The 25,350-nt window shown below is 49.2% G+C and overlaps 1 protein-coding gene across 1 annotated transcript in view; it reads left to right on the top strand.

Annotated features, from left to right (window-relative positions):
- sptbn5 (spectrin, beta, non-erythrocytic 5) overlaps positions 1-25,350 on the top strand; it is a 183,033-nt gene that overhangs the window by 78,999 nt on the left and 78,684 nt on the right. The window contains exons 27-30 of the mRNA XM_078406114.1: positions 192-308; positions 10,557-10,720; positions 14,713-14,845; positions 23,988-24,133. Of these exons, the coding sequence (XP_078262240.1) occupies positions 192-308; positions 10,557-10,720; positions 14,713-14,845; positions 23,988-24,133 (560 nt within the window). The remainder of the gene's footprint in view (positions 1-191; positions 309-10,556; positions 10,721-14,712; positions 14,846-23,987; positions 24,134-25,350) is intronic.

The following is a 25,350-nucleotide window of genomic DNA, read 5'->3' as shown; positions in this document are numbered from 1 at the left end:
TCTACTCGTGGGAGAGTTGCGGACTAGTCACAGCCTCAGAATTAAAAGTCACTGCTGAACAACGGCATCTCCAGCCCAATTGCTCATAATAACAGTAAATAATACATAGAATCATACATCATGGTACCAGGCCCTGCGGTCTAACTTGCCAATGCCGACCAGCAGTGACTTATACCTGTACATTAATTTAGTTCCTTGCAGATGTTTCAGAACTGGACACCTGGGCAGCAGAAAAACTACAACTTGCGTCAAGCGAGGATTATGGGAAGAATGAAGCTGTTACTCAGAAGCTGGTCACGAACCACAGGGTAGGTGTGATCTTTGATGTCAATTAAAGGACGCCTTTGTTTCTGCATTTCCAAATACATTTCCAGAGAGAACCTGCTCAAAATAATAGAAAATAAATATTGCAACGCTCCAATTTGTGAATGCAGATGTTATTTATTATCTCGTGAACCTTCTGTGGTGCTGGAGTCAAAGAGTCATCAAGTCCAATAGAACAGGACCAGGCCCTTTGCCCCAGCTTGCCCATGCTGACCAAGGTGCCATCTACACTAATCCCACCTGCCCGTGTTTGGCCCTTATCCCTCTAAACCTTTCCTACCTCTGTGCTGTTCAAATGTCTTTTAATATGAATCTGAAGAAGGCTCTGAAGAAGGGTCTCGACCCGAAACGTCACCCATTCCTTCTCTCCTGAGATGCTGCCTGACCTGCTGAGTTACTCCAGCATTTTGTGAATAAACACCTTCGATTTGTACCAGCATCTGCAGTTGTTTTCTTATACTTTAATATGAATCTGTTGTTCTTAACAGGTGGTATGATTCAGTCTGACTTCGCTGTTTGTTTTATCTGACTTTTACTTACATCATTGGGTCGGCACGGTGGCGCAGCAGTAGAGCTACTGCTCCAGAGACCCAGGTTTGATCCTGACTACGGGCGCCGTCTGTACGGAGTTTGTACGTTCTCCCCGTGACCTGTGTGGGTTTCCTCCGAGATCTTCAGTTTCCTCCCACACTCCAAAGATGCTTAGATTTTTTTTTTTAGATTTAGAGATACAGCGCGGAAACAGGCCCTTCGGCCCACTGGGTCCGCGCCGCCCAGCGATCCCCGCACACTAACACTATCCTACACCCACTAGGGACAATTTTTACATTTACCAAGCCAATTAACCTACAAACCTGTACGTCTTTGGAGTGTGGGAGGAAACCGAAGATCTCATAGAAAACCCACGCAGGTCACGGGGAGAACGTACAAACTCCGTACAGATAGCGCCCGTAGTCAGGATCGAACCTGAGTCTCCATCGCTGCATTCGCTGTAAGGCAGCAACTCTACCGCTGCGCCAACGTGCCGCCCGTAGGTTTAGGTTTGTAGGTTAATTGGCTTAGGTTTGTATACTTGGTATCAGTGTAAATTGTCCTTAGTGTGTGTAGGATAGTATTAATGTGCTGGGGATCGCTGGTCGGCGCGGAGTCAGCGGGCCGAAGGGCCTGTTTCGTGCTGCATGTCTAAACTAAACTAAACTCTTTACTTGTTGTCATCTTGAAAATTCTTCACCGGAATAAATGGCTGAGTATTCTGTGCATTTGCCCCAGCGTGTCCGAAAGTTACTGGGCATTGATGGACTTTAGGATAAACTTGTCAGGCAGTCCTTCAGAATCAAGGAGGTGCTTCCACTCCAGTCTGTGGGCTCTGAGGTAGCTGACGAGTTCAATGTAGGAACCAACGTGTCTGATGAAGGGACTCATCCCCAAACGTCACCTATTCCTTTGGTATCAACGTTGACTTCTCTAACTTCAGATAGTCCCTGCTTTCCCTCTCTATCCCCTCCCCCTTCCCAGTTCTCCCACCAGTCTTCCTGTCTCCTACTACATCCTATCCTTGTCCCGCCCCATCCCCTGACATCTGAAGAAGGGTCTCGACCTGAAATATCATCCATTCCTTCTCTCCAGAGATGCTGCCTGTCCCGCTGAGTTACTCTAGCGTTTTGTGTCTCTCTTCCGTTTAAACCAGCATCTGCAGTTCTTTCCCTCCTAGGCAATTTGATGGGGTGGATTATTTGCAAGGCTATGTACTCCTGCAGTTTTAGCATGACCATGAGCTCCTGCAGTTTTAGCATGACCATGAGCTCCTGCCAAAGAAATCCAAGGTGCTCAACATAGTCCTCTTCATTTCATGTGGAGAGGATGTTTCCACTAGTGGGAGAGTCTAGGACTAGTCGCAGCCTCAGAATTAAAAGACATTCCTTTAGGAAGGAGATGAGGAGGAATTTCTTTAGTCAGAGGGTGGTGAATCTGTGGAATTCATTGCCACAAAAGGCTGTGGAGGCCAAGTGAATGGATATTTTTAAGGCAGAGATAGACAGATTCTTCATTAGTATGGGTGTCAGGGGTTATGGGGAGAAGGTGGGAGAATGGGGTTAGGAGGGGGAGATAGGTCAGCCATGATTGAATGGCGGAGTAGACTTGAAGGGCCGAATGGCCTAACTCTGCTCCTATCACTTATGACCTTATTTTCAGTGTTCATGAGCCAGGGATTCCTTGAGAAACATAGAAACATAGAAAATAGGTGCAGGAGGAGGCCATTTGGCCCTTCGAGCCAGCACCGCCATTCATTGTGATCATGGCTGATCATTTACAATCTGATGAAGATTTAAGTAGATTCAAGCCCGCTTGCCTCAATTTTTTTTTGTGGCCACATTGCATTTTCCAGCCTTAACAGTTGAAATGCAATGTTTTTGGCACGTGTTGCCAGACCTGGAAGAAATGCAAAGGAGCGATGTGCTGAATATCGTGCCTGGGGCCCTTAGCAACTGATTGGGCGGTTGGCAAGGCCCCAAAGTGGGGTGATGGTATTTCTGAACTGTCTTTTGGGAAATTGTGTGGTGAGAGCCGACTGAAAGAGCCAGGATGGAAAATGCCTTTGGTCGGCTGCAATGAGGTCATTAGTTTTGCTGTAATAATAACAGACATGTTATAACTCAAATGCAAAACATGTGTGTGCAATTACTGCAAGTATGACATCAGACTTTTCAAACACCTTCACACGTGTGTTTGTTTTTGTGTTCTGTCAAACGTTTCAGATCGTTCATCCCTCTTTCCCATACCCAGCCTTTTGTTTCCCGTCCCCCCCTCCCTGCACCTCCCGACACACATTACGCACACGTTTTTCGTCCCTAAGTGCCCTCCTTTCCCATCCCTCAAACCATATTCCCATTTCGCATTTCCCATTGGGCATCTCGGTCACTTTTCCATTCCCGTGACTCCATCTCTCATGCCAATATTTACTTTCCCATTTCCCGTTCCCTCTATCTTTCCTTTTTGCCTTCTCTTCCCCTCTCCTTTTCCAACCTTCCCCCCCTTCCCTAAACTCCTATCCTTCCCTTCTTGGAAATAGACTCGCACGTCCCACATCCCTCATCAGGGCGGCGGTGGTTGCTGCCTTACAGAGCCTGAGACCCGGGTTCCATCCTGTCTATGGATGCCACAAAACGCTGGAGTAACTCAGCGGGTCAGGCAGCATCTCTGGAGAGAAGGAATGGGTGACGTTTCGGGTCGAGACCCTTCTTCAAACTGTGCGTGCTGCCTGTCCGGAGTTTGTACGTTCTTCTCGTGACCTGCATGGCTTTTCTCCACGTGCTCCAATTTCCTCCCACACTCCAAAGACGAACAGGTTTAGAGGTTGGAGTAACTCAGCGGGTCAGGCTGCATCTCGGGAGAGAAGGAATGGGTGACGTTTCGGGTCGAGACCCTTCTCCAGTCTGAAGAAGGGTCTCGACCCGAAACGTCACCCATTCCTTCTGTCCCGAGATGCTGCCTGACCCGTTGAGTTACTCCAGCATTTTGTGTCTACCTTCGATTTAAACTTGCATCTGCAGTTTTTTCCCCTACAGATTTATAGGTTCATTGGTTTCTGTAAAATATAAATTGTCTCTAATGTGTAGGATAGTGCTAGTGAACGCTGGTCGGCGTGGGCTCGGAGAGCCGAAAGGCCTGATTCCACACTGTATCTTTAAAGTAAAGTCTAAAGCCCATATCTTCTCCTGCCCTTCTCTTTTTCTCCCCCCATAATAAAGTCCCAAGGCCTTTTCACCCAGGGAAATCACACAAAAAAAACAAAGACAAAAATGTATTCATTTCTTATGTGTTGACTACGGGAGTTGAGTGCTGAATGAACTTATCTTTTGGGAAAGAAGGTTAGGCCATTATCAGAGCATTGAGTCACAGTGCAGAGAAAATGCAATGCGATGCAAGACGCTGAAACCTTGACCAAAACACAAAGTGCTGGATTAACTCAGCAGGCCAGGCAGCATTTGTGCAGGGAATGGATGGGTGAGATTTCGGGTCAGGACCCTTCTTTAAACATCAGTCTGCCTAACCCGCTGAGTTACTTCAGCATTTTGGGTTAGTCCATTCTGCATTAACTAATACCAAATAGAACATAGAACAAGCAGTACAGCACAGGAATGGACCCTTCCGCCCACAATGTTTGTGTCGAACATGATGCCAAGCAAAGAGGTCCTTCTGCAGTTGTACAGGGCCCTAGTGAGACCGCACCTGGAGTACTGTGTGCAGTTGTACAGGGCCCTAGTGAGACCGCACCTGGAGTACTGTGTGCAGTTGTACAGGGCCCTAGTGAGACCGCACCTGGAGTACTGTGTGCAGTTGTACAGGGCCCTAGTGAGACCGCACCTGGAGTACTGTGTGCAGTTGTACAGGGCCCTAGTGAGACCGCACCTGGAGTACTGTGTGCAGTTGTACAGGGCCCTGGTGAGACCGCACCTGGAGTACTGTGTGCAGTTGTACAGGGCCCTAGTGAGACCGCACCTGGAGTACTGTGTGCAGTTGTACAGGGCCCTAGTGAGACCGCACCTGGAGTACTGTGTGCAGTTGTACAGGGCCCTAGTGAGACCGCACCTGGAGTACTGTGTGCAGTTGTACAGGGCCCTAGTGAGACCGCACCTGGAGTACTGTGTGCAGTTGTACAGGGCCCTAGTGAGACCGCACCTGGAGTACTGTGTGCAGTTGTACAGGGCCCTAGTGAGACCGCACCTGGAGTACTGTGTGCAGTTGTACAGGGCCCTAGTGAGACCGCACCTGGAGTACTGTGTGCAGTTGTACAGGGCCCTAGTGAGACCGCACCTGGAGTACTGTGTGCAGTTGTACATGGCCCTAGTGAGACCGCACCTGGAGTACTGTGTGCAGTTGTACATGGCCCTAGTGAGACCGCACCTGGAGTACTGTGTGCAGTTGTACAGGGCCCTAGTGAGACCGCACCTGGAGTACTGTGTGCAGTTGTACCGGGCCCTAGTGAGACCGCACCTGGAGTACTGTGTGCAGTTGTACAGGGCCCTAGTGAGACCGCACCTGGAGTACTGTGTGCAGTTGTACAGGGCCCTAGTGAGACCGCACCTGGAGTACTGTGTGCAGTTGTACAGGGCCCTAGTGAGACCGCACCTGGAGTACTGTGTGCAGTTGTACCGGGCCCTAGTGAGACCGCACCTGGAGTACTGTGTGCAGTTGTACAGGGCCCTAGTGAGACCGCACCTGGAGTACTGTGTGCAGTTGTACAGGGCCCTAGTGAGACCGCACCTGGAGTACTGTGTGCAGTTGTACAGGGCCCTAGTGAGACCGCACCTGGAGTACTGTGTGCAGTTGTACAGGGCCCTAGTGAGACCGCACCTGGAGTACTGTGTGCAGTTGTACAGGGCCCTAGTGAGACCGCACCTGGAGTACTGTGTGCAGTTGTACAGGGCCCTAGTGAGAACGCACCTGGAGTACTGTGTGCAGTTGTACAGGGCCCTAGTGAGACCGCACCTGGAGTACTGTGTGCAGTTGTACAGGGCCCTAGTGAGACCGCACCTGGAGTACTGTGTGCAGTTGTACAGGGCCCTAGTGAGACCGCACCTGGAGTACTGTGTGCAGTTGTACAGGGCCCTAGTGAGACCGCACCTGGAGTACTGTGTGCAGTTGTACAGGGCCCTAGTGAGACCGCACCTGGAGTACTGTGTGCAGGTGTACAGGGCCCTAGTGAGAACGCACCTGGAGTACTGTGTGCAGTTGTACAGGGCCCTAGTGAGAACGCACCTGGAGTACTGTGTGCAGTTGTACAGGGCCCTAGTGAGACCGCACCTGGAGTACTGTGTGCAGTTGTACAGGGCCCTAGTGAGACCGCACCTGGAGTACTGTGTGCAGTTGTACAGGGCCCGAGTGAGAACGCACCTGGAGTACTGTGTGCAGTTGTACAGGGCCCTAGTGAGAACGCACCTGGAGTACTGTGTGCAGTTTTGGTCTCCAAATTTGAGGAAGGATATTCTTGCTATTGAGGGCGTGCAGCGTAGGTTTACTAGGTTAATTTCCGGAATGGCGGGACTGTCATATGTAGAAAGACTGGAGCGACTAAGCTTGTATACACGAGAATTTACGATATACATTAATGACTTAGACGAAGGGATTAAAAGTACCATTAGCAAATTTGCAGATGATACTAAGTTGGGGGGTAGTGTGAATTGTGAGGAAGATGCAATAAGGCTGCAGGGTGACTTGGACAGGTTGTGTGAGTGGGCGGATACATGGCAGATGCAGTTTAATGTAGATAAGTGTGAGGTTATTCACTTTGGAAGTAAGAATAGAAAGGCAGATTATTATCTGAATGGTGTCAAGTTAGGAGGAGGGGGAGTTCAACGAGATCTGGGTGTCCTAGTGCATCAGTCAATGAAAGGAAGCATGCAGGTACAGCAGGCAGTGAAGAAAGCCAATGGAATGTTGGCCTTCGTAACAAGAGGAGTTGAGTATAGGAGCAAAGAGGTCCTTCTACAGTTGTACCGGGCCCTGGTGAGACCGCACCTGGAGTACTGTGTGCAGTTTTGGTCTCCAAATTTGAGGAAGGATATTCTTGCTATGGAGGGCGTGCAGCGTAGGTTCACTAGGTTAATTCCCGGAATGGCGGGACTGTCGTATGTTGAAAGGCTGGAGCGATTGGGCTTGTTTCCACTGGAATTTAGAAGGATGAGGGGGGATCTTATTGAAACATATAAGATAATTAGGGGATTGGACACATTAGAGGCAGATAACATGTTCCCAATGTTGGGGGAGTGCAGAACAAGGGGCCACAGTTTGAGAATAAGGGGTAGGCCATTTAGAACGGAGATGAGGAAGAACTTTTTCAGTCAGAGGGTGGTGAAGGTGTGGAATTCTCTGCCTCAGAAGGCAGTGGAGGCCAGTTCGTTGGATGCTTTCAAGAGAGAGCTGGATAGAGCTCTTAAGGATAGCGGAGTGAGGGGGTATGGGGAGAAGGCAGGAACGGGGTACTGATTGAGAGTGATCAGCCATGATCGCATTGAATGGCGGTGCTGGCTCGAAGGGCTGAATGGCCTACTCCTGCACCTATTGTCTATTGTCTATTGTCTAATTTAGAAGGATGAGAGGAGATCTTATTGAAACGTATAAGATTATTAAGGGGTTGGACACGTTAGAGGCAGGAAACATGTTCCCAATGTTGGGGGAGTCCAGAACAAGGGGCCACAGTTTAAGAATAAGGGGTAGGCCATTTAGAACTGAGATGAGGAAAAACTTTTTCAGTCAGAGAGTTGTGAATCTGTGGAATTCTCTGCCTCAGAAGGCAGTGGAGGCCAGTTCTCAGAATGCATTCAAGAGAGAGCTAGATAGAGCTCTTAAGGATAGCGGAGTGAGGGGGTATGGGGAGAAGGCAGGAACGGGGTACTGATTGAGAATGATCAGCCATGATCACATTGAATGGCGGTGCTGGCTCGAAGGGCCGAATGGCCTCCTCCTGCACCTATTGTCTATTAAACTGATCTCACCTGCCTGTACATAATCCATATCCCTCTACTCCTTGTACTTCCAAATGCCTATCTGAAACCCTCTTAAATGCCATTATTGAATTTGCCTCCACCATCACCCCTGGCAGTGTGTTTCTGGTGCCCACCACTCCCTGTATTAAAAAAAACGTGCCCTGCACATCTGCATTAAACTTTCCCCCTTTCAACTTAGAGTTATGCCCTCTAGTATTGGATATCTCCACACTGGAAAAAGAGACCCTGACTGACCACCCTATCTTTAGTTTGGATTAGTTTAAGAGATACGGCGTGGAAACAGGCCCTTCGACCCACCGAGTCCACACCGCCCAGCGATACCCGCACACTAACACTATCCTACGCACGCTAGGGACAATTTTCCACGTACACCAAGCCAATTAACCTACAAACCTGCGTGTCTTTGGGGTGTGGGGGGAAACCGAAGATCTCGGAGAAAACCCACGCAGGTCACGGGGAGAACGTACAAACTCCGTACACACGGCGCCCGTAGTCGGGATCGAACCCGGGTCTCTGACGCTGCAATCGCTGTAAGGCAGCAACTCTACCGCTGCGCCACCGTGCCGCCCAAATGCCCCTCCTTATTTGAAACACTTCTATCAAGTCTCCCTTCAACTTGCGACATTCCAGAGAAAACAACCCGGGTCTATCCAACCTTTCCCTGTAGCTGAAACCCTCGACTCCAGGCAGCCTCCTGGTAAACTTCCTCTGCACCCTGTTAAAGAAAAACTTTCATACGCACCACAAGGACCGGGCAAGGCAATGTATAGGAAGGAACTACAGATGCTGGTTTAAACCGACAATAGGCTCCTTCCCCTAACTCTGACTCTAGTCCGAAGAAGGGTCTCGACCCAAAACGTCGCCCATCCCTTCTCTCCAGAGATTCTGCCTGTCCCGCTGAGTTACTCTAGCATTTTATGTCTATCCTTGGGTAAGGCAATCAAAGTTATACATTAATACAATGGTCTTGGGAACAGTCAAACTAGATTGTTACCCGTACAAAGATTCATGTGATCTTTTATACAGTTTATTCTCCTTTATTTTGTTTCTTTAGACTATTATTCGTACAGTTTTCACACAGGCACTCCACCATTCCTCATCGGCGAAACCAAGGCTCGGCGATCATTTCGCTGAACACCTCCGCTCAGTCCGACTTAACCAACCTGATCTCCCGGTGGCTCAGCATTTTAACTCCCCCTCCCACTCCCAATCTGACCTTTCTGTCCTGGGCCTCCTCCATTGCCAGAGTGAGGCCCAGCGCAAATTGTTGGAACAGCACCTCATATTTCGCTTGGGCAGTTTACACCCCAGCGGTATCAACATTGACGTCTCTAACTTCAGATAGTCCCTGCTTTCCCTCTCAGTCCCCTTCCCCTTCCCAGTTCTCCCACTAGTCTTCCTGTCTCCTACTACATACTATCCTTGTCCCGCCCCATCCCCTGACATCTGAAGAAGGGTCTCGACCCGAAATGTCACCCATTCCTTCTCTCCAGAGATGCTGCCTGACCCGCTGTGTTACTCCAGCATTTTGTGTCTACCTTCGATTTAAACCAGCATCTGCAGTTTTCTTTCCCACACAACAACACGCGCCTTTGACACACACATACATCCCCGTGCTCGGGTTTTCTTCAAAACCAACCCCCAAGGCAGCTAAACAGATATCCCGTTACTCTCTGACCTTATTCTCCCTTTCCATGATTTCAGTCTTTTACAATTTTATTATTTCACAATTCCCCCTTTTTGTAACTTTACGAAAAAGTATAAACTTCACTGGCAATTTGTTATTTGTCCCCACTAGTTGTAAGGCCCATGCACATCCTTTAGAATTATTTCATGGCTATCCGATACACATGCGATCACACAGGGTAATGAAGACCCTTGGAGATATATGTATCCCAAACCCTTCTTGGTGCTCGGGGCCCCGTATTTTGGGGAAAAGCAATACTTTGTTCCATTACCTCATATTGCGCCTGGGCAGTTTGCAGCCCAGTGGTATGAACATTGACTTCTCCAACTTTAGATAGTTCCTCTGTCCCTCCCGTCCCCTCCTCCTTCCCAGATCTCTCTCTATCTTCCTGCCTCCACCTATATCCTTCCTTTGTCCCGCCCCCCTGGCATCAGTCTGAAGAAGGGTCTCGACCCGAAACGTCACCCATTCCTTCTCTCCTGAGATGCTGCCTGACCTGCTGAGTTACTTCAGCATTTTAGACAATAGACAATAGACAATAGACAATAGGTGCAGGAGTAGGCCATTCAGCCCTTCGAGCCAGCACCGCCATTCAATGCGATCATGGCTGATCACTATCAATCAGTACCCCGTTCCTGCCTTCTCCCCATACCCCCTCACTCCGCTATCCTTAAGAGCTCTATCCAGCTCTCTCTTGAAAGCATCCAACGAACTGTACCAGCATCTGCAGTTATCTTCTTATACCTTGTTCCATTATCCTCACACAACAACATTTAAGAAGCGCAAAAGCAACGTTCAGTACTAGGATGATAGTAACCCTTGCAACAAGGAGGTCCCTATCAATCCCAGCCATTCAATTCAAACCAGCATCTGCAGTTTCCTTTCCTACACATCTGTCTCCGTCTACTGGATTTACTCCCCGCACCGCAATCGAGCTGGGCGTTGTTTTATTTCACTGTACAATGTGGGTCACAGAAGTGTGATTTCTCCCCACTTCTGTGTCCGTTACATTCTTTCACCTGCTCAATCCTCTTCAGGCTCTGCAGGGACAGATCCAGAATGCCTGCGGCCTTGCTGAGGAGCTGCAGAGGAATTCCCAGGACCTCCCGTTCCGAGGCCTTGTCACGTTTGACATGGTAGACGAGCCTCAGGAGCACCTGCGTCGGCGGCTGGAGGAGCTGCAGGATCTTTGGACCAGCAGGTACGTGGACGGGGAACCCACCAAGCCTTTCCTCGCCTCGTGCGTTCTTCCTGACTGGAAGCTGGCTTACCAGCCTCGTAAAGCACACAAACAATCCCTGTGGCATACCAGTGTGGAACTCCACATCGTGCTGGGCCCAGAACTCGTTGAGGTGGGGGGGGGGGGGGGCGGAGGGGAACAAAGGTGAGGTCTCTGAGGACAGACCGTTCCGTATCACAAAAGGGGGGGAAGTCAGGGGGGATGGTTAACACACGGCAAGTGTGGGGGTTGGGGTCAATAGACAATAGGTGCAGGAGGAGGCCATTCGGCCCTTCGAGCCAGCACCGCCATTCAATGTGATCACGGCTGATCATTCTCAATCAGTACCCCGTTCCTGCCTTCTCCCCATACCCCCTGACTCCGCTATCCTTAAGAGCTCTATCCAGCTCTCTCTTGAATGCATTCAGAGAATTGGCCTCCACTGCCTTCTGAGGCAGAGAATTCCACAGATTCACAACTCTGTGACTGAAAAAGTTTTTTACCTCGTCTCCGTTCTAAATGGCCTACCCCTTATTCTTAAACTGTGGCCCCTTGTTCTGGACTCCCCCAACATTGGGAACATGTTTCCTGCCTCTAACGTGTCCAACCCCTTAATAATCTTATACGTTTCGATAAGATCCCCTCTCATCCTTCTAAATTCCAGTGCACACAAGCCTAGTCGCTCCAGTCGGGTGAGGGCAGGTGAGTAGATGGAGGCCGACGCGATGTCTGTTGGGGGGATGGTGGGCGTTCAGAGAGGAGGGGGGGGCATGAGGACCATTGTATGGGTGGGGAGTAGCTGAGACCGCCTGGCTAAAAGGGGAAGGGGAAGACCCAGTGGAACCCCTCCTGAGGTTCCCTGTAGGAGGGGGGGGAGGGAGGTGGGGGGAGGGGGGTGGGGGGAGCAGTGGGACCCAGCACAGTCTGATGAAGGGTCTTGACCAGAAACGTCGATCAGTCTGAAGAAGGGTCTTGACCCGAAACGTCTCCCATTCCTTCTCTCCCGAGATGCTGCCCGACCCGCTGAGTTACTCCAGCATTTAGTGTCTACCTGTGGCATAGCACATCCATGTTGGCTGTTCTGCTGTTCCGGCCATAACCGGAACCTGCCATCACATTGCAAGGATTTGCCTAGATGCTCAAATATTGTGAGAATATCTGCTTACACTCCTAGTTCAAACACCAGATTCCAGACTCCAACCACCCTCTATGCAAAATAAATCCCCCCCAAACCCTCTCCAAATCTATCTCTCACCTTTAACCTATGCCCTCAAGTTTTAAACAACCCCGTCATGGCACGAAGACTTTTGCTATCGATCCTATCTATATCCCTTCACCTCCCCCCTCAACTCCATCCAAGGACCCAAACAGTCTTTCCAGGTGAGACAAAGGTTCACCTGCACCTCCTCCAACCTCATCTATTGCATCCGCTGCTCCAGATGTCAACTTATTTACATTGGCGAAACCAAACGCAGGCTCGGCGATAGCTTCGCTCAACACCTGCATTCAGTCCGCGTTGGCCAAACTGATCTCCCGGTGGCCGAGCACTTCAACTCCTCCTCCCACTCCCAGTCTGACCTTTCTGTCATGGGCCTCCTCCAGTGCCATAGTGAGGCCCACCGGAAATTGGAGGAACAGCACCTCATATTTCGCCTGGGCAGCTTGCAGCCCAGCGGTATGAACATCGACTTCTCCAACTTTAGATAGTTCCTCTGTCCCTCTCTTCCCCTCCCCCTTCCCAGATCTCCCTCTATCTTCCTGTCTCCACCTATATCCTTCCTTTGTCCCGCCCCCCTTACATCAGTCTGAAGAAGGGTCTCGACCCGAAACGTCGCCCATTCCTTCTCTCTCTGAAATGCTGCCTGACCCGCTGAGTTACTCCAGCATTTTGTGAATAAATACCTTCAATTTGCACCAGCATCTGCAGTTATTTTCTTATACTACCTATATCCCTCATAACTGTACATCTGCTCTTTCTGCTTCGGGAAAAACATAAGCAGCCGCCCCAGTCTTTCCTTATAGCTGAATGCTGCATCCTAGATGCCTTCTTCAATGCTTTATCCACCTGTACTGCAACTTTCAAACCGGTAACCCCCATGGACTCCCAATGCATCAACATCCCATGGCCCTTACAATCCTACCCTAATCTGCTTTCCCAAACTGCACTTGTCAATTAAATTCCATGTAGCATGGATCGCCCCAAACTTTCCAGCTAATCTTTATCATGCCTATATGTAACCTCGTTGCTATCACAAACCACCACTCATTTTCATTTCATCTGCAAGTCATATCATTGTATCATTAACTTTGACGTTTTGCCCTTCTACGCAAATTAAACTATGATATATCTATGCTGATGCAAAAGCCAGGACAATCCGGTAACAATAGCTCTCTTCATAAGTGAGGTCATAAGTAATATGAGCAGAATTAGGCCATTCGGCCTATCGAGTCTAGTCTGCCATTCAATCATGGCTGATCTATCTCTCCCTCCTAACCCCATTCTCCTGCCTTCTCCCCATAACCTCTGACACCTGTACTGATCAAGACTCTGTCTACCTCTGCCTTAAAAATATCCACTGACTTGGCCTCCACAGCTTTCTGTGGCAAAGAATTCCACAGATTCACCACCCTCTGACTAAAGAAATTCCTCCTCATCTCCTTCGTAAAGGAACGTCCTTTAATTCTGAGGCTGTGACCTCTTGTCCTAGACTCTCCCACTAGTGGAAACTTCCTTTGTCCCGCCCCCCTTACATCAGTCTGAAGAAGGGTCTCGACCCGAAACGTCGCCCATTCCTTCTCTCTCTGAAATGCTGCCTGACCCGCTGAGTTACTCCAGCATTTTGTGAATAAATACCTTCAATTTGCACCAGCATCTGCAGTTATTTTCTTATACTACCTATATCCCTCATAACTGTACATCTGCTCTTTCTGCTTCGGGAAAAACATAAGCAGCCGCCCCAGTCTTTCCTTATAGCTGAATGCTGCATCCTAGATGCCTTCTTCAATGCTTTATCCACCTGTACTGCAACTTTCAAACCGGTAACCCCCATGGACTCCCAATGCATCAACATCCCATGGCCCTTACAATCCTACCCTAATCTGCTTTCCCAAACTGCACTTGTCAATTAAATTCCATGTAGCATGGATCGCCCCAAACTTTCCAGCTAATCTTTATCATGCCTATATGTAGCCTCGTTGCTATCACAAACCACCACTCATTTTCATTTCATCTGCAAGTCATATCATTGTATCATTAACGTTGACGTTTTGCCCTTCTACGCAAATTAAACTATGATATATCTATGCTGATGCAAAAGCCAGGACAATCCGGTAACAATAGTTCTCTTCATAAGTGAGGTCATAAGTAATATGAGCAGAATTAGGCCATTCGGCCTATCGAGTCTAGTCTGCCATTCAATCATGGCTGATCTATCTCTCCCTCCTAACCCCATTCTCCTGCCTTCTCCCCATAACCTCTGACACCTGTACTGATCAAGACTCTGTCTACCTCTGCCTTAAAAATATCCACTGACTTGGCCTCCACAGCTTTCTGTGGCAAAGAATTCCACAGATTCACCACCCTCTGACTAAAGAAATTCCTCCTCATCTCCTTCGTAAAGGAACGTCCTTTAATTCTGAGGCTGTGACCTCTGGTCCTAGACTCTCCCACTAGTGGAAACATCCTCTCCACATCCACTCTATCCAAGCCTTTCACTATTCAGTACGTTTCAATGAGGTCCCTTCTCATTCTTCTAAACTCCAGTGAGTACAGGCCCAGTGCCGACAAATGCTCATCATAGTTTAACCCACTCATTCCTGGGATCGTTGTTGTAAACCTCCACTGGACCCTCTCCAGAGCCAGCACATCCCTCCTCGGATATGGTGCCAAGAAATGCTGTGCACACTTTCGGTTGAATAAAATGTAACTTTGAAGTAGTGTGGCTGATTTGATGGTGAATATGCTCAATTCCCAGGATGCAGAAGCTGGAACAAACGCTGGTATTCCATGAGTGTGTGCGGGAAATGGGGGAGCTCGAGGATTGGATCGCTCAGCAGTTGCAGGCAGCAAACTCCGAGGATTATGGAAACGATCACCAACATGTCCTGGTAAAAAATGGCTTCATCTCTTATGATTTGTGTGTCTGCCCCGATAACCGTTAATTCATTCTTCACAGCCATTTTAAAAAATATAACCAGAAATATTATTCAATTGGTTACAATACCATTCACAATACTAAACAATTCAAACAAACCCGCCACCGTCGTACAAGAAAAACAAAGAATTCTTGAAGAACTATTTCCCCATCCTTATTCAGGATGCATTCCACCCCCCGCGGTGCCCAGTGGTCCTGGATATCCCTCAGGGTGCCCGTGGGCAGCGCGTAGTCCCTCTCTAGTACTACCCGGGCGTGGACATAACCCCAGAACAGGGGCAGGTAGCCTGCTCGGGCAGAGCCCTCTTCTGTCTGGTGCCCACAACAGTGATTCTGAACAGACAGCGGAAGACTTCAGTCCAACGTGTTGGTCTTCAAGTGTCTGAATAATTTAGTTTAGTTTAGGGATGCAACGTGGAAGCAGGCCCTTCAGCCCACTGAGGCCGTGCCAGCCAACAATCAATAGACAATAGGTGCAGGAGTAGGCCATTCGGCCCTTCGAGCCAGCACCGCCATTCAATGTGATCATGGCTGATCTTTCTCAATCAGTACCCCGTTCCTGCCTTCTCCCCGTACCCCCTGACTCCACTATCCTTAAGAGCTCTATCTAGCTCTCTCTTGAATGCATTCAGAGAATTGGCCTCCACTGCCTTCTGAGGCAGAGAATTCCACAGATTCACAACTCTCTGACTGAAAAAGTTTTTCCTCATCTCCGTTCTAAATGGCCTACCCCTTATTCTTAAACTGTGTGGCCCCTGGTTCTAGACTCCCCCAACATTGGGAACCTGTTTCCTGCACGTACATTAGTTCCATCCTACACACTGGGGACAATTTACAGAAGACAATTAACCTGCACGTCTTTGGAATGTGGGAGGGAACCAGAGCACCCGGAGACAACCCATGCGGTTACATGCAAAACACGCAAACTCCACACAGACAGCACCTGTAATCAGGATCGAACCTGGGTCTCTGGCACTGTAAGGCGGCAACTCTACCGCTGCGCCACCGTACCAGTTTGATATGTTATTTTATAAATGAGAGTAACTCGAGATTCAGCCTTTGCAGCATTCACCTCCTAGGCGCTATCTAAATGAATAACGAACCAGGCAGTAGTAAAGAAACCCAGGATGACTAGAGAGATTGAGGCTCTGGGGTGGAAAGATTTTGGGGCGGTACGGTGGCGCAGCGGTAGAGTTGCTGCCTTACAGCGCCGGAGACCCGGGTTCGATCCTGACTACGGGCGCCGTCTGTACGGAGTTTGTACGTTCTCCCCGTGACCTGCGTGGATTTTCTCCGAGATCTTCGGTTTCCTCCCACATTCCAAAAGACGTGCAGGTTTGTAGGTTAATTGGCTTGGTATAAATGTAAAATTGTCCCTGGTTTGTGTAGGATAGTGTTAATGTGCGGGGATCGTGGGTTGGCGCGGAATCGGTGGGCCGAAGGGCCTGTTTCCGCGCTGTATCTGTAAACTAAACTCTGGTGAGGAAAGAAGACATGGAGCAGGTAAAGGCAGCTGGGATGAAGTGCATCACTGGTGGAGTACAGGGCGTTGAGGAGCATACTGAAGGGTATCAGGAGGCATGAGATGGCTCTGGCAGACAAGATTAAGGAGAATCCAAAGTGATTTTATAAGTACATCAAGAGAAAGAATGGAACTATTAAGATCGGACACCAAAGCAATCATCTGTGTGTGGATCGGTGGGGGATGAGCAAGGTCCTTCATGAGTATTTCTCCTCCGTTTTTACCGTGGAGAAACACATGAAGACCAGGTGAATTTGGGAAAATTAATGTCCTGGTAAAAATGAAGACACTCCATATTACAGCTGGAAGGTATTTATTCACAAAATGCTGGAGTAACTCAGCAGGTCAGGCAGCATCTCAGGAGAGAAGGAATGGGTGACGTTTCGGGTCGAGACCCTTCTTCAGACTGATGTCGGGGGGTGGGCGGGACAAAGGAAGGATATAGGTGGAGACAGGAAGATAGAGGGAGAACTAGGAAGGGGGAGGGGAAGAGAGGGACAGAGGTGCTATCTAAAGTTGGAGGAGTCGATGTTCATACCGCTGGGCTGCAAGCTGCCCAAGCGAAATATGAGGTGCTGTTCCTCCAATTTCCGGTGGGCCTCACTATGGCACTGGAGGAGGCCCATGACAGAAAGGTCAGACTGGGAGTGGGAGGGAGAGTTGAAGTGCTCAGCCACCGGGAGATCAGGTAGGTTGAGGCGGACTGAGAGAAGGTGTTGAGCGACATATTACAGCTAGCAGGTGCTGAATGTCCTAAAATACATGACGATAAATAAATCTCCCAAATGAGGGGTGATCTTCTCGAGATGTATAAAAATCATGAGGGGAAGCGATCGGGTGAATATCCACAGTCCCTCTAACCAGACTAGCGGAATCAATAGAGGGCATAGGTTTAAAGTAATGGTGAAAAGATTTACAATAGACAATAGACAATAGGTGCAGGAGGAGGCCATTCGGCCCTTCGAGCCAACACCGTCATTCAACGTGATCATGGCTGATTATTCTTAATCAGTACCCCGTTCCTGTCGATCTGGGTCACAACGTGCGGTCCAAATCCAAACACCTGCAAGTAACTGTGATCCACCGTATCAAATGCCTGCTCCCGGTCGAGGGAGAAACAGGCAGCTGGTTGACCGGTCTCCCGGGCTAGTTAGAGCCCGCTTCACACTCCCAGATACACCATTCTCCGATGCTCCCACTCTCAGAACAATGTTAGGATATTGAGGAACCTGAAGCTAATGTATCTTTGACACAACATCGTGCTAACAGGGGCTGCACCATGCTGCAGCAATAGACAATAGGCAATAGGTGCAGGAGGAGGCCATTTGGCCCTTCGATCCAGCACCGCCATTCAATGTGATCATGGCTGATCATTCTCAAATCAGTACCCCCTTCCTGCCTTCTCCCCATACCCCCTGACTCCGCTATCCTTAAGAGCTCTATCTAGCTCTCTCTTGAATGCATTCAGAGAATTGGCCTCCACTGCCTTCTGAGGCAGAGAATTCCACAGATTTACAACTCTCTGACTGAAAAAGTTTTTCCTCATCTCCGTTCTAAATGGCCCACCCCTTATTCTTAAACTGTGGCCCCTGGTTCTGGTCTCCCCCAACATTGGGAACCTGTTTCGAACCTGTTTCCTGCCTCTAACGTGTCATTTACTCGGAACATGAGGAACAACCTTTTCACACAGAGGGTGGTGGGGATATGGAATCAGCTGCCAAAGAAAATAGTTGAGGCTGGTACAATAAAAACATTCATAAGACATTTGGGCATTATATGGATAAGAAAGGTTTAGATTAGAGCGATATAGTCCAAACATGGGCAAATGAGACTTACTTAGATGGGGTATGGATTGGTTGGTATGGATGAGTTGGCCTGAAGGGCCTCTCTCTGTATTGTATGACCAAGTGCTGAGTGGTTCATCTCGGCCTCCCCCTGAGAGGTCCAACATCCTCGTAAATCTTCTCTGCACTCTTTCCAGCTTAACACCATATTTCCTATAAGAGTGTGACCAAAACTGAACACTATACTCCAGATGTGGCCTCACCAGCATCTTGTACAGCTGTAGCATAACATCCTAACCTCAACAGTCAGTAACTTACTGATGAAGACCAATGTGCCAAAAGCCTTCCTGATAGGGTTGCCAACTGTCCCATATTAGCCGGGACATCCCGTGTTTTGGGCTAAATTGGTTTGTCCCATACAGGACAGCCCTTGTCCTGTATTAGGCCTGAGGGCCGCTGTAGGCCCGCGGGCCACTGTGGGCTGGGACAGGTATATAGGCTAACGGAGTGTGTTCGGGGAGCGGGGCCGAGTGCGTTCGCCTAACGGAGGTTGTGTAGCAACCCGTCTCCTGGCCCGGGCGGCCGCCATTGGTGGAGCGGGAGCACGTGGCTGCTGGCTGGGTGAGGTCACGTGGTGGCGCGGGGCGGTGAGGTCACCTTGTCCCGTATTTGGGAGTGAGATAGTTGGCACCCCTGTCTACCTGTGATGCCACTTTTAAGGAACTATGTACCTGCACTCCTAGATCCCTGTGCTCTACTACACTCCCGAGAGCCCTGCCATTTACTCTGAAGGTTCTGCCCTGGTTAGATTTCCCAAAACCTCACATTTATCATCATTAAACTCCATTAGCCATTCCTCTGCCCACCTGCCCAACTGATCAAGATCCTGCTGTAACCTTTGATAACCATCTTCGCTATCTACAATACCACTCACTTTAGCGTAATTTGCTAATTTATTAATCCTGCCTTGTGCATTCTCATTTATATAATTGAAAAGTTTTTGCAAATTCTTGCCAAGACTATATTAACGTCACACAGCATGACCTCTAACCATCAGAAACACAACCAATAGGGACCCCACCACTAGCAACTTCACAAGTCACACAACATCAAGACCTTTAGTTTAGTTTAGTTTAGTTTAGAGATACAGCGCAGAAACAGGCCCTTCGTCCCACCAAGTCTGCACCGACCAGCGATCCCCGCACATCTACCTTATACACTAGGGACAGTTTTACATTTCTACCAAGCCAATTAAACTAGAGTCCCGTACGTCCTTGGAGTGTGGGAGGAAACCGAAGATCTCGGAGAAAACCCACGCAGGTCACGGGGAGAACGTACAAACTCCGCACAGACGGCGCCCGCTTGTCAGGATTGAACCCGCGTCTCTGGCGCTGTGAGGCAGCAACTCTACCGCTGCTCCTTAGAAATATGATACCACTCTTTCATTGTTGCTGTTTCTAGAGCCAGAACCTCAACAATTAAGATTGGGCAACAAGGCACGATTTGCCAGCAGCACCCGCATTCTGTAAAGAAGTACATTTTAAAAGAGCTACTGAAAGTGAGAATTAACTTTTCCGCCCAAATATGAAATCTAGCAAGGGCAAAGTCACAGCTCCAGGGCTAAGTGTTGATGTGCAGTTGAAGTCACCCCCTGTGGTCCCTTTCCAGTTAGAAGATGTCAAGTATTCTTGTTCCTTGGCTCCCGAAGTAAAAATAACAGCTTAGTTGTGAACAGTCTTGGAACCTGGCCCTGTCTCCACACACTGAACTGATAGTAGCTGGAAAGTAATCAGCTGAGAAAATCCTAAATGAACTCCATGTCAAAGCGGTGATATATTTGCTAGTTTTGACTTGACCCTCCAGAGATTAGTAATGCAGCTCAGACCTGAGATCAAGGGCTGCATTTATTACCTTGTAGTGTTCTCAAAATAATAAAATTAGCAAGTTCATTATCATCATCATCATCATCATCATTCCTCTGCCAAGTTGCTATAAATGTATACTGATGACAACATCAAAATAGACAGTAAGAACTTGAAAGCAGAAATAAATTTGCAGTGAATATGAAAATCAGTAGAAAAAAAATACACAACTTTATCACAGAAAAGAGGATGACCATAACAACTTGGAAAGCAGTGATAACTATATACTAAAATTCTCGTTTGTTATCTTGTTTGTGACTGAACTTCAGCCAAAACGGTACACGATAGCGCGACAATTTTAGGCCCACCTTACTCGCCATTGTCACTTTAGTGATAATGCAAGTAGTTTCATTGAAATCGGTGTTATATTTTTAAAGTTTAAAAGGAGGGGAGGGGGAGGGGAGGAGCGAGGGAAGGGGGGAGTGGGGGAGAAGGGAGAGGGGAGGGGGGGGGGTTGAGGAGACAAGGGGGGGGGGGGAGGACAGGGTGGTGCACCAATGCAGGAGAGGTTTGGGCCCAACGGGTCCACTTGGTCTAGTTGTAAATAGAAATAGCAAATGGCAAGTTAATTTGCTGGAGGATATAGTGGGAGAAGGTAGCATGCTGGATCTCCCAAGGGGAATAACAATGAATCAGCAATAGGGACTCCCTATCCTTTGCAGTGGCTCCCTGTTCTCTCTCACATCGCCCCCACCCCCCCCCCCAGCATACACAGAAGGGAGAGGGTGTTGAAATATTGGTGCACCATCGAGGCTAACACTGACCTTCCCATCCACGCTGACTTGAACAATCTGCCCAAAATGCGCCTGAAGTCCCGCAAACCCTTTTGGTCTTCAGCCAAATCCATGGAAGACTTTGACCCCAAGACTGAGTGGCGCAGCGCCTGGAAAGATGCCAACACCAACAACGGAGAGGTCATCACAGACCCCACAGTGAAACCACCGGGATTTGACCTCCATCACAAGCAATGGCTAACCCTGAACAGGATCTGCACCCTCCATGCAAGAACAGCCCATCGCCTGCACAAGTGGGAGACGTCAGACAGCCCTGCTTGCGACTGCGGACATCCAGACCAGACCATCCCACACCATGAGTGACTGCTCAGTGAGGCATCAAGGCCATCCACCCAGCAACTGATGCTGCCCTGGCCTGGATGCCTACCCTTGGCCTACGATGTTAGGCTGTGTACGCCATACGCAAGAAGAAAAAGAAGCAATAGGGACTTGCCATGATTAACGTAAACAACATAACAGCACTGAACAAAAAATAATGACATGGAAGAGAGACTAATTCTGAGAAACATGTTGGTGAGGCATTATTTGGAATATTGTGTTCAGTTTTGATCACCTTGCTATAAGGTGGATGTCATTCATCTGGAAGGTGTGCAGCGAAGATTTACGAAGATGTTGCCAGGACCTGAGGCCTTGAACCATCGGGAAAGGTTGGGCAGTCTAGGACTTCATGCTTCGGAGTGCGGGTGGCTGAGAGTGGTCTTATAAAGGTGTATAAAAACCATGAAGGGAATCGATAGGGTGAATGCACAGAGTCTTTTACCCTGGGCAGGGGATAAAGAGGCAGAGGACGCAGAAACAGCTAACTGCAGATGGTGGTTTACAAAAAAAAGACACAAAGTGCTGGAGTAATGCGCAGGTCAAGCAGCAGCTCAGGAGCTGCTGAACTTGTTTACATGAGCACGTCTACTAAAGAAAGAGGACATCCCGGACATTTCTAGAATGGAACGCCTTACGTTGGGAGCAGAAGTGGGAGTGACGGAGAAATTGAGAGTAGAGCATAGCATCTTTGCAAGTAGCAGAGTGGAAGGAAGTGTGCAGGAAGGAACTGCAGATGCTGTTTTAAACCGAAGACAGACTCAAAAAGCTGGAGTAACTCAGCGGGCCAGGCAGCATCTCAGGAGAAAAGGATCAGGTGACGTTTCAGGTCGAGACCCTGAGGTGTAATCCAGATAACTAAAGGGTTAGACAATCGACAATAGGTGCAGCAGGAGGCCATTCGGCCCTTCGAGCCAGACCGGGTTCGGTCGGCTTGTCGTAGACATCAGAGGCGGTGGTGGGCCGTGGTGCTGCCCCTGGTGGCGGTATTGCAGGTCTCGGTCTCGTGGCGGTCGGTGCGGCACGCGGTGTGGCCCAGCGGGGAGGCCACGCATCTGCGGGCGGTCTGGAGTGTGGCTGAGCCAAGGGGGGGAGGGGGGGGGGGTGGGTTGGTGGCGTGACTGGTCCGGAGGCCGGGCAAGTTCGCGATGCTTTGGTGGAGGTCAGAGTGAGTGAGGTAATGGGTTCGGCGGAGAATAAAGCAGAGCTGCACGTCCGGGTGCGCGAGGGTCCGAGCTTCGGGAGAGACAGAGCGGGGCCTGCTGGTGCCGGCGCAAGCCAGAGAGTGTAGACCAGCGACTGCAGCAGTCATGTATTGGCTTTCCGCTGACTGGTTGGCACACAACAAAAGCTTTTCATTGTACCTCAGTACACGTGACAATAAACTACACTGAACTGAACGGGGCACGGAAGGGGAATTGTTGCAAGAAGTGGTGGAATGAGTGTAGGTACCTAAAATCCTGGCTGGGTCCAAACTGTGAGGCCCGGAAACAGAGCGGGAGGTCATGTGAACATAGGACCTGACCTCTCACTCTAAGGTGAGAGGGGCGAGATTTAATAGGAACCTGAATGGCAACTTTCTCACTCAGAGGAAGTTGGATATATGGAATGAGCTGCCAGAGGAGGTCGTTGAGGCAGGTACTAGACTGGCATTCAGAAGACACTTGGATGAGTACATGGGCTAGAAAGGCTTGGATGGGCCAAGCCTGGGCAAATGGGACTAGCTTAGATGGGGCATCTTGGTTAGCATGGATGAGTTGAGCTTAGTGGTGCCAACTATCTCACTCCCAAATACGGGGCAAGGTGACGTCACCGCCTTGCGCCCCACGTGACCTCACCCAGCCAGTGCCCACGTGCTCCCACTACATCAATGGCGGCCGCCCGGGCCGGGAGGCGGGTTGCTATGCAATCTCCGTTGGGCAGCGCCCGGGCCTCCGGACCCAGACTGTCCGGAGCTAAAATGTCAGAAACCTAGAGTGGCGGGACCTACAACCGTCGAGGCCTACAGCATCCGGGCCTACAGCACTAATACAGGACAAGGGAGGTCCCATATGGGACAAATCAATTTAGCCCAAAATACGGGATGTCCCGGCTAATACGGGACAGTTGGCAACCCTAGTTGAGTTGTAGGGCCTGTTGCTGTGCTGTATGACTCAATGACATGTCCTCTGCACCAGATGTGTTCAGTCTCAGTGCTTTGCAGAAAGTAGGTAAGAACTTTGCATGGGCCTCCTCCAGTGCCATAATGAGGCCCACCGGAAATTGGAGGAACAGCACCTCATATTTCGCTTGGACAGCTTGCAGCCCAGCGGTATGAACATTGACTTCTCCAACTTTAGATAGTTCCTCTGTCCCTCTCATCCCCTCCCCCTTCCCAGATCTCTCTCTATCTTCCTGTCTCCACCTATATCCTTCCTTTGTCCCGCCCCCCTGACATCTGTCTGAAGAAGGGTCTCAACCCGAAACGTCACCCATTCCTTCTCTCCTGAGATGCTGCCTGACCTGCTGAGTTACTCCAGCATTTTGTGAAATAAAGATATCCTTTATTTGCCTTTAAATTTCAAAATAAAGTTCACATTATTGGAACAAACCTGACTCTATTTGCCAAGTTCTCTTAAATGCTCCTGATCTCTGAGTTTTTGTGTTTAATTCATTTATCAGCTCTTGCAGGATTTACTCTGATATTCCTGTTAAGATGAAGTGCATATCAGGCAATGTAACTATATCGTCACTGTCTCTGGTGTTTTTGCCTTGTTAGCACCTGCAGGCGTTGTTTGAAGCCTTCCAGCGTCAAGTGGAGACCGGTGATGAGAGGATCCAAGGATGTGACAACTTAGTCAACGCACTGGTTGAAAAAGCCCACCTGCAGTCTAAGGAAATTGTACAGAGGCAGAAAATGTTGAGGTAGAGTATTCTCACGTGATTGTGGACCATTTCAGCATGTTGAGCCTGTGCCAGCTCAAAAGCATTTCCAATCCCCCCCACTAATCTTTCCAGGAATCTAATGTCCTGGCAATTCCAACAATTTATCGTTACACTGGGATCGATTTACATTGACCAATGAATCTATCAACCAACCTGCACATCTTTGGGGTGTGGGAGGAAACCTGAGTCCCAGGAGGAAACCCACGCAGTCACAACGGGGGAAAACGTGCAAAGATTTGCGCGGTCAGCAGGGGAGGCCAGGATTGATCCCATGACACTGGGGGCTGTGAGGCAGCAGCTCAACTTGAGTGGGCGGATGCATGGCAGATGCAGTTTAATGTGGATAAATGTGTGGTTATCCACTTTGGTGGTAAGAATAAGAAGGCAGATTATTATCTGAATGGTGTCAAGTTAGGAAAAGGGGACGTACAACGAGATCTGGGTGTCCTAGTGCATCAGTCACTGAAAGGAAGCATGCAGGTACAGCAGGCAGTGAAGAAAGCCAATGGAATGTTGGCCTTCATAACAAGAGGAGTTGAGTATAGGAGTAAAGAGGTCCTTCTGCAGTTGTACAGGCCCTAGTGAGACCGCACCTGGAGTACTGTGTGCAGTTTTGGTCTCCAAATTTGAGGAAGGATATTCTTGCTGTTGAGGGCGTGCAGCGTAGGTTTACTAGATTAATTCCCGGAATGGCGGGACTGTCATATGTTGAAAGACTGGATAGGCTTGTATATACTGGAATTTAGAAGGATGAGAGGGGATCTTATCGAAACGTATATGATTATTAAGGGGTTGGACACGTCAGAGGCAGGAAACGTGTTCCCAATGTTGGGGGAGTCCAGAACCAGGGGCCACAGTTTAAGAATAAGGGGTAGGCCATTTAGAACGGAGATGAGGAAAAACCTTTTCAGTCAGAGAGTTGTAAATCTGTGGAATTCTCTGCCTCAGAAGGCAGTGGAGGCCAATTCTCTGGATGCATTCAAGAGAGAGCTAGATAGAGCTCTTAAGGATAGCGGAGTCAGGGGGTATGGGGAGAAGGCAGAAACGGGGTACTGATTGAGAATGATCAGCCTTGATCACATTGAATGGCGGTGCTGGATCGAAGGGCCGAATGGCCTCCTCCTGCACCTATTGTCTATTGTCTATTGCTGCAGCATGGTGCAGCCCCTGTTAGCACGATGTTGTGTCAAAGATAC

The sequence above is a fragment of the Rhinoraja longicauda genome, chromosome 10 (genome assembly GCF_053455715.1).
Source record: "Rhinoraja longicauda isolate Sanriku21f chromosome 10, sRhiLon1.1, whole genome shotgun sequence".
Lineage (NCBI taxonomy): Eukaryota > Metazoa > Chordata > Chondrichthyes > Rajiformes > Arhynchobatidae > Rhinoraja > Rhinoraja longicauda.
This window is presented reverse-complemented; position numbering and strand designations above follow the sequence as displayed.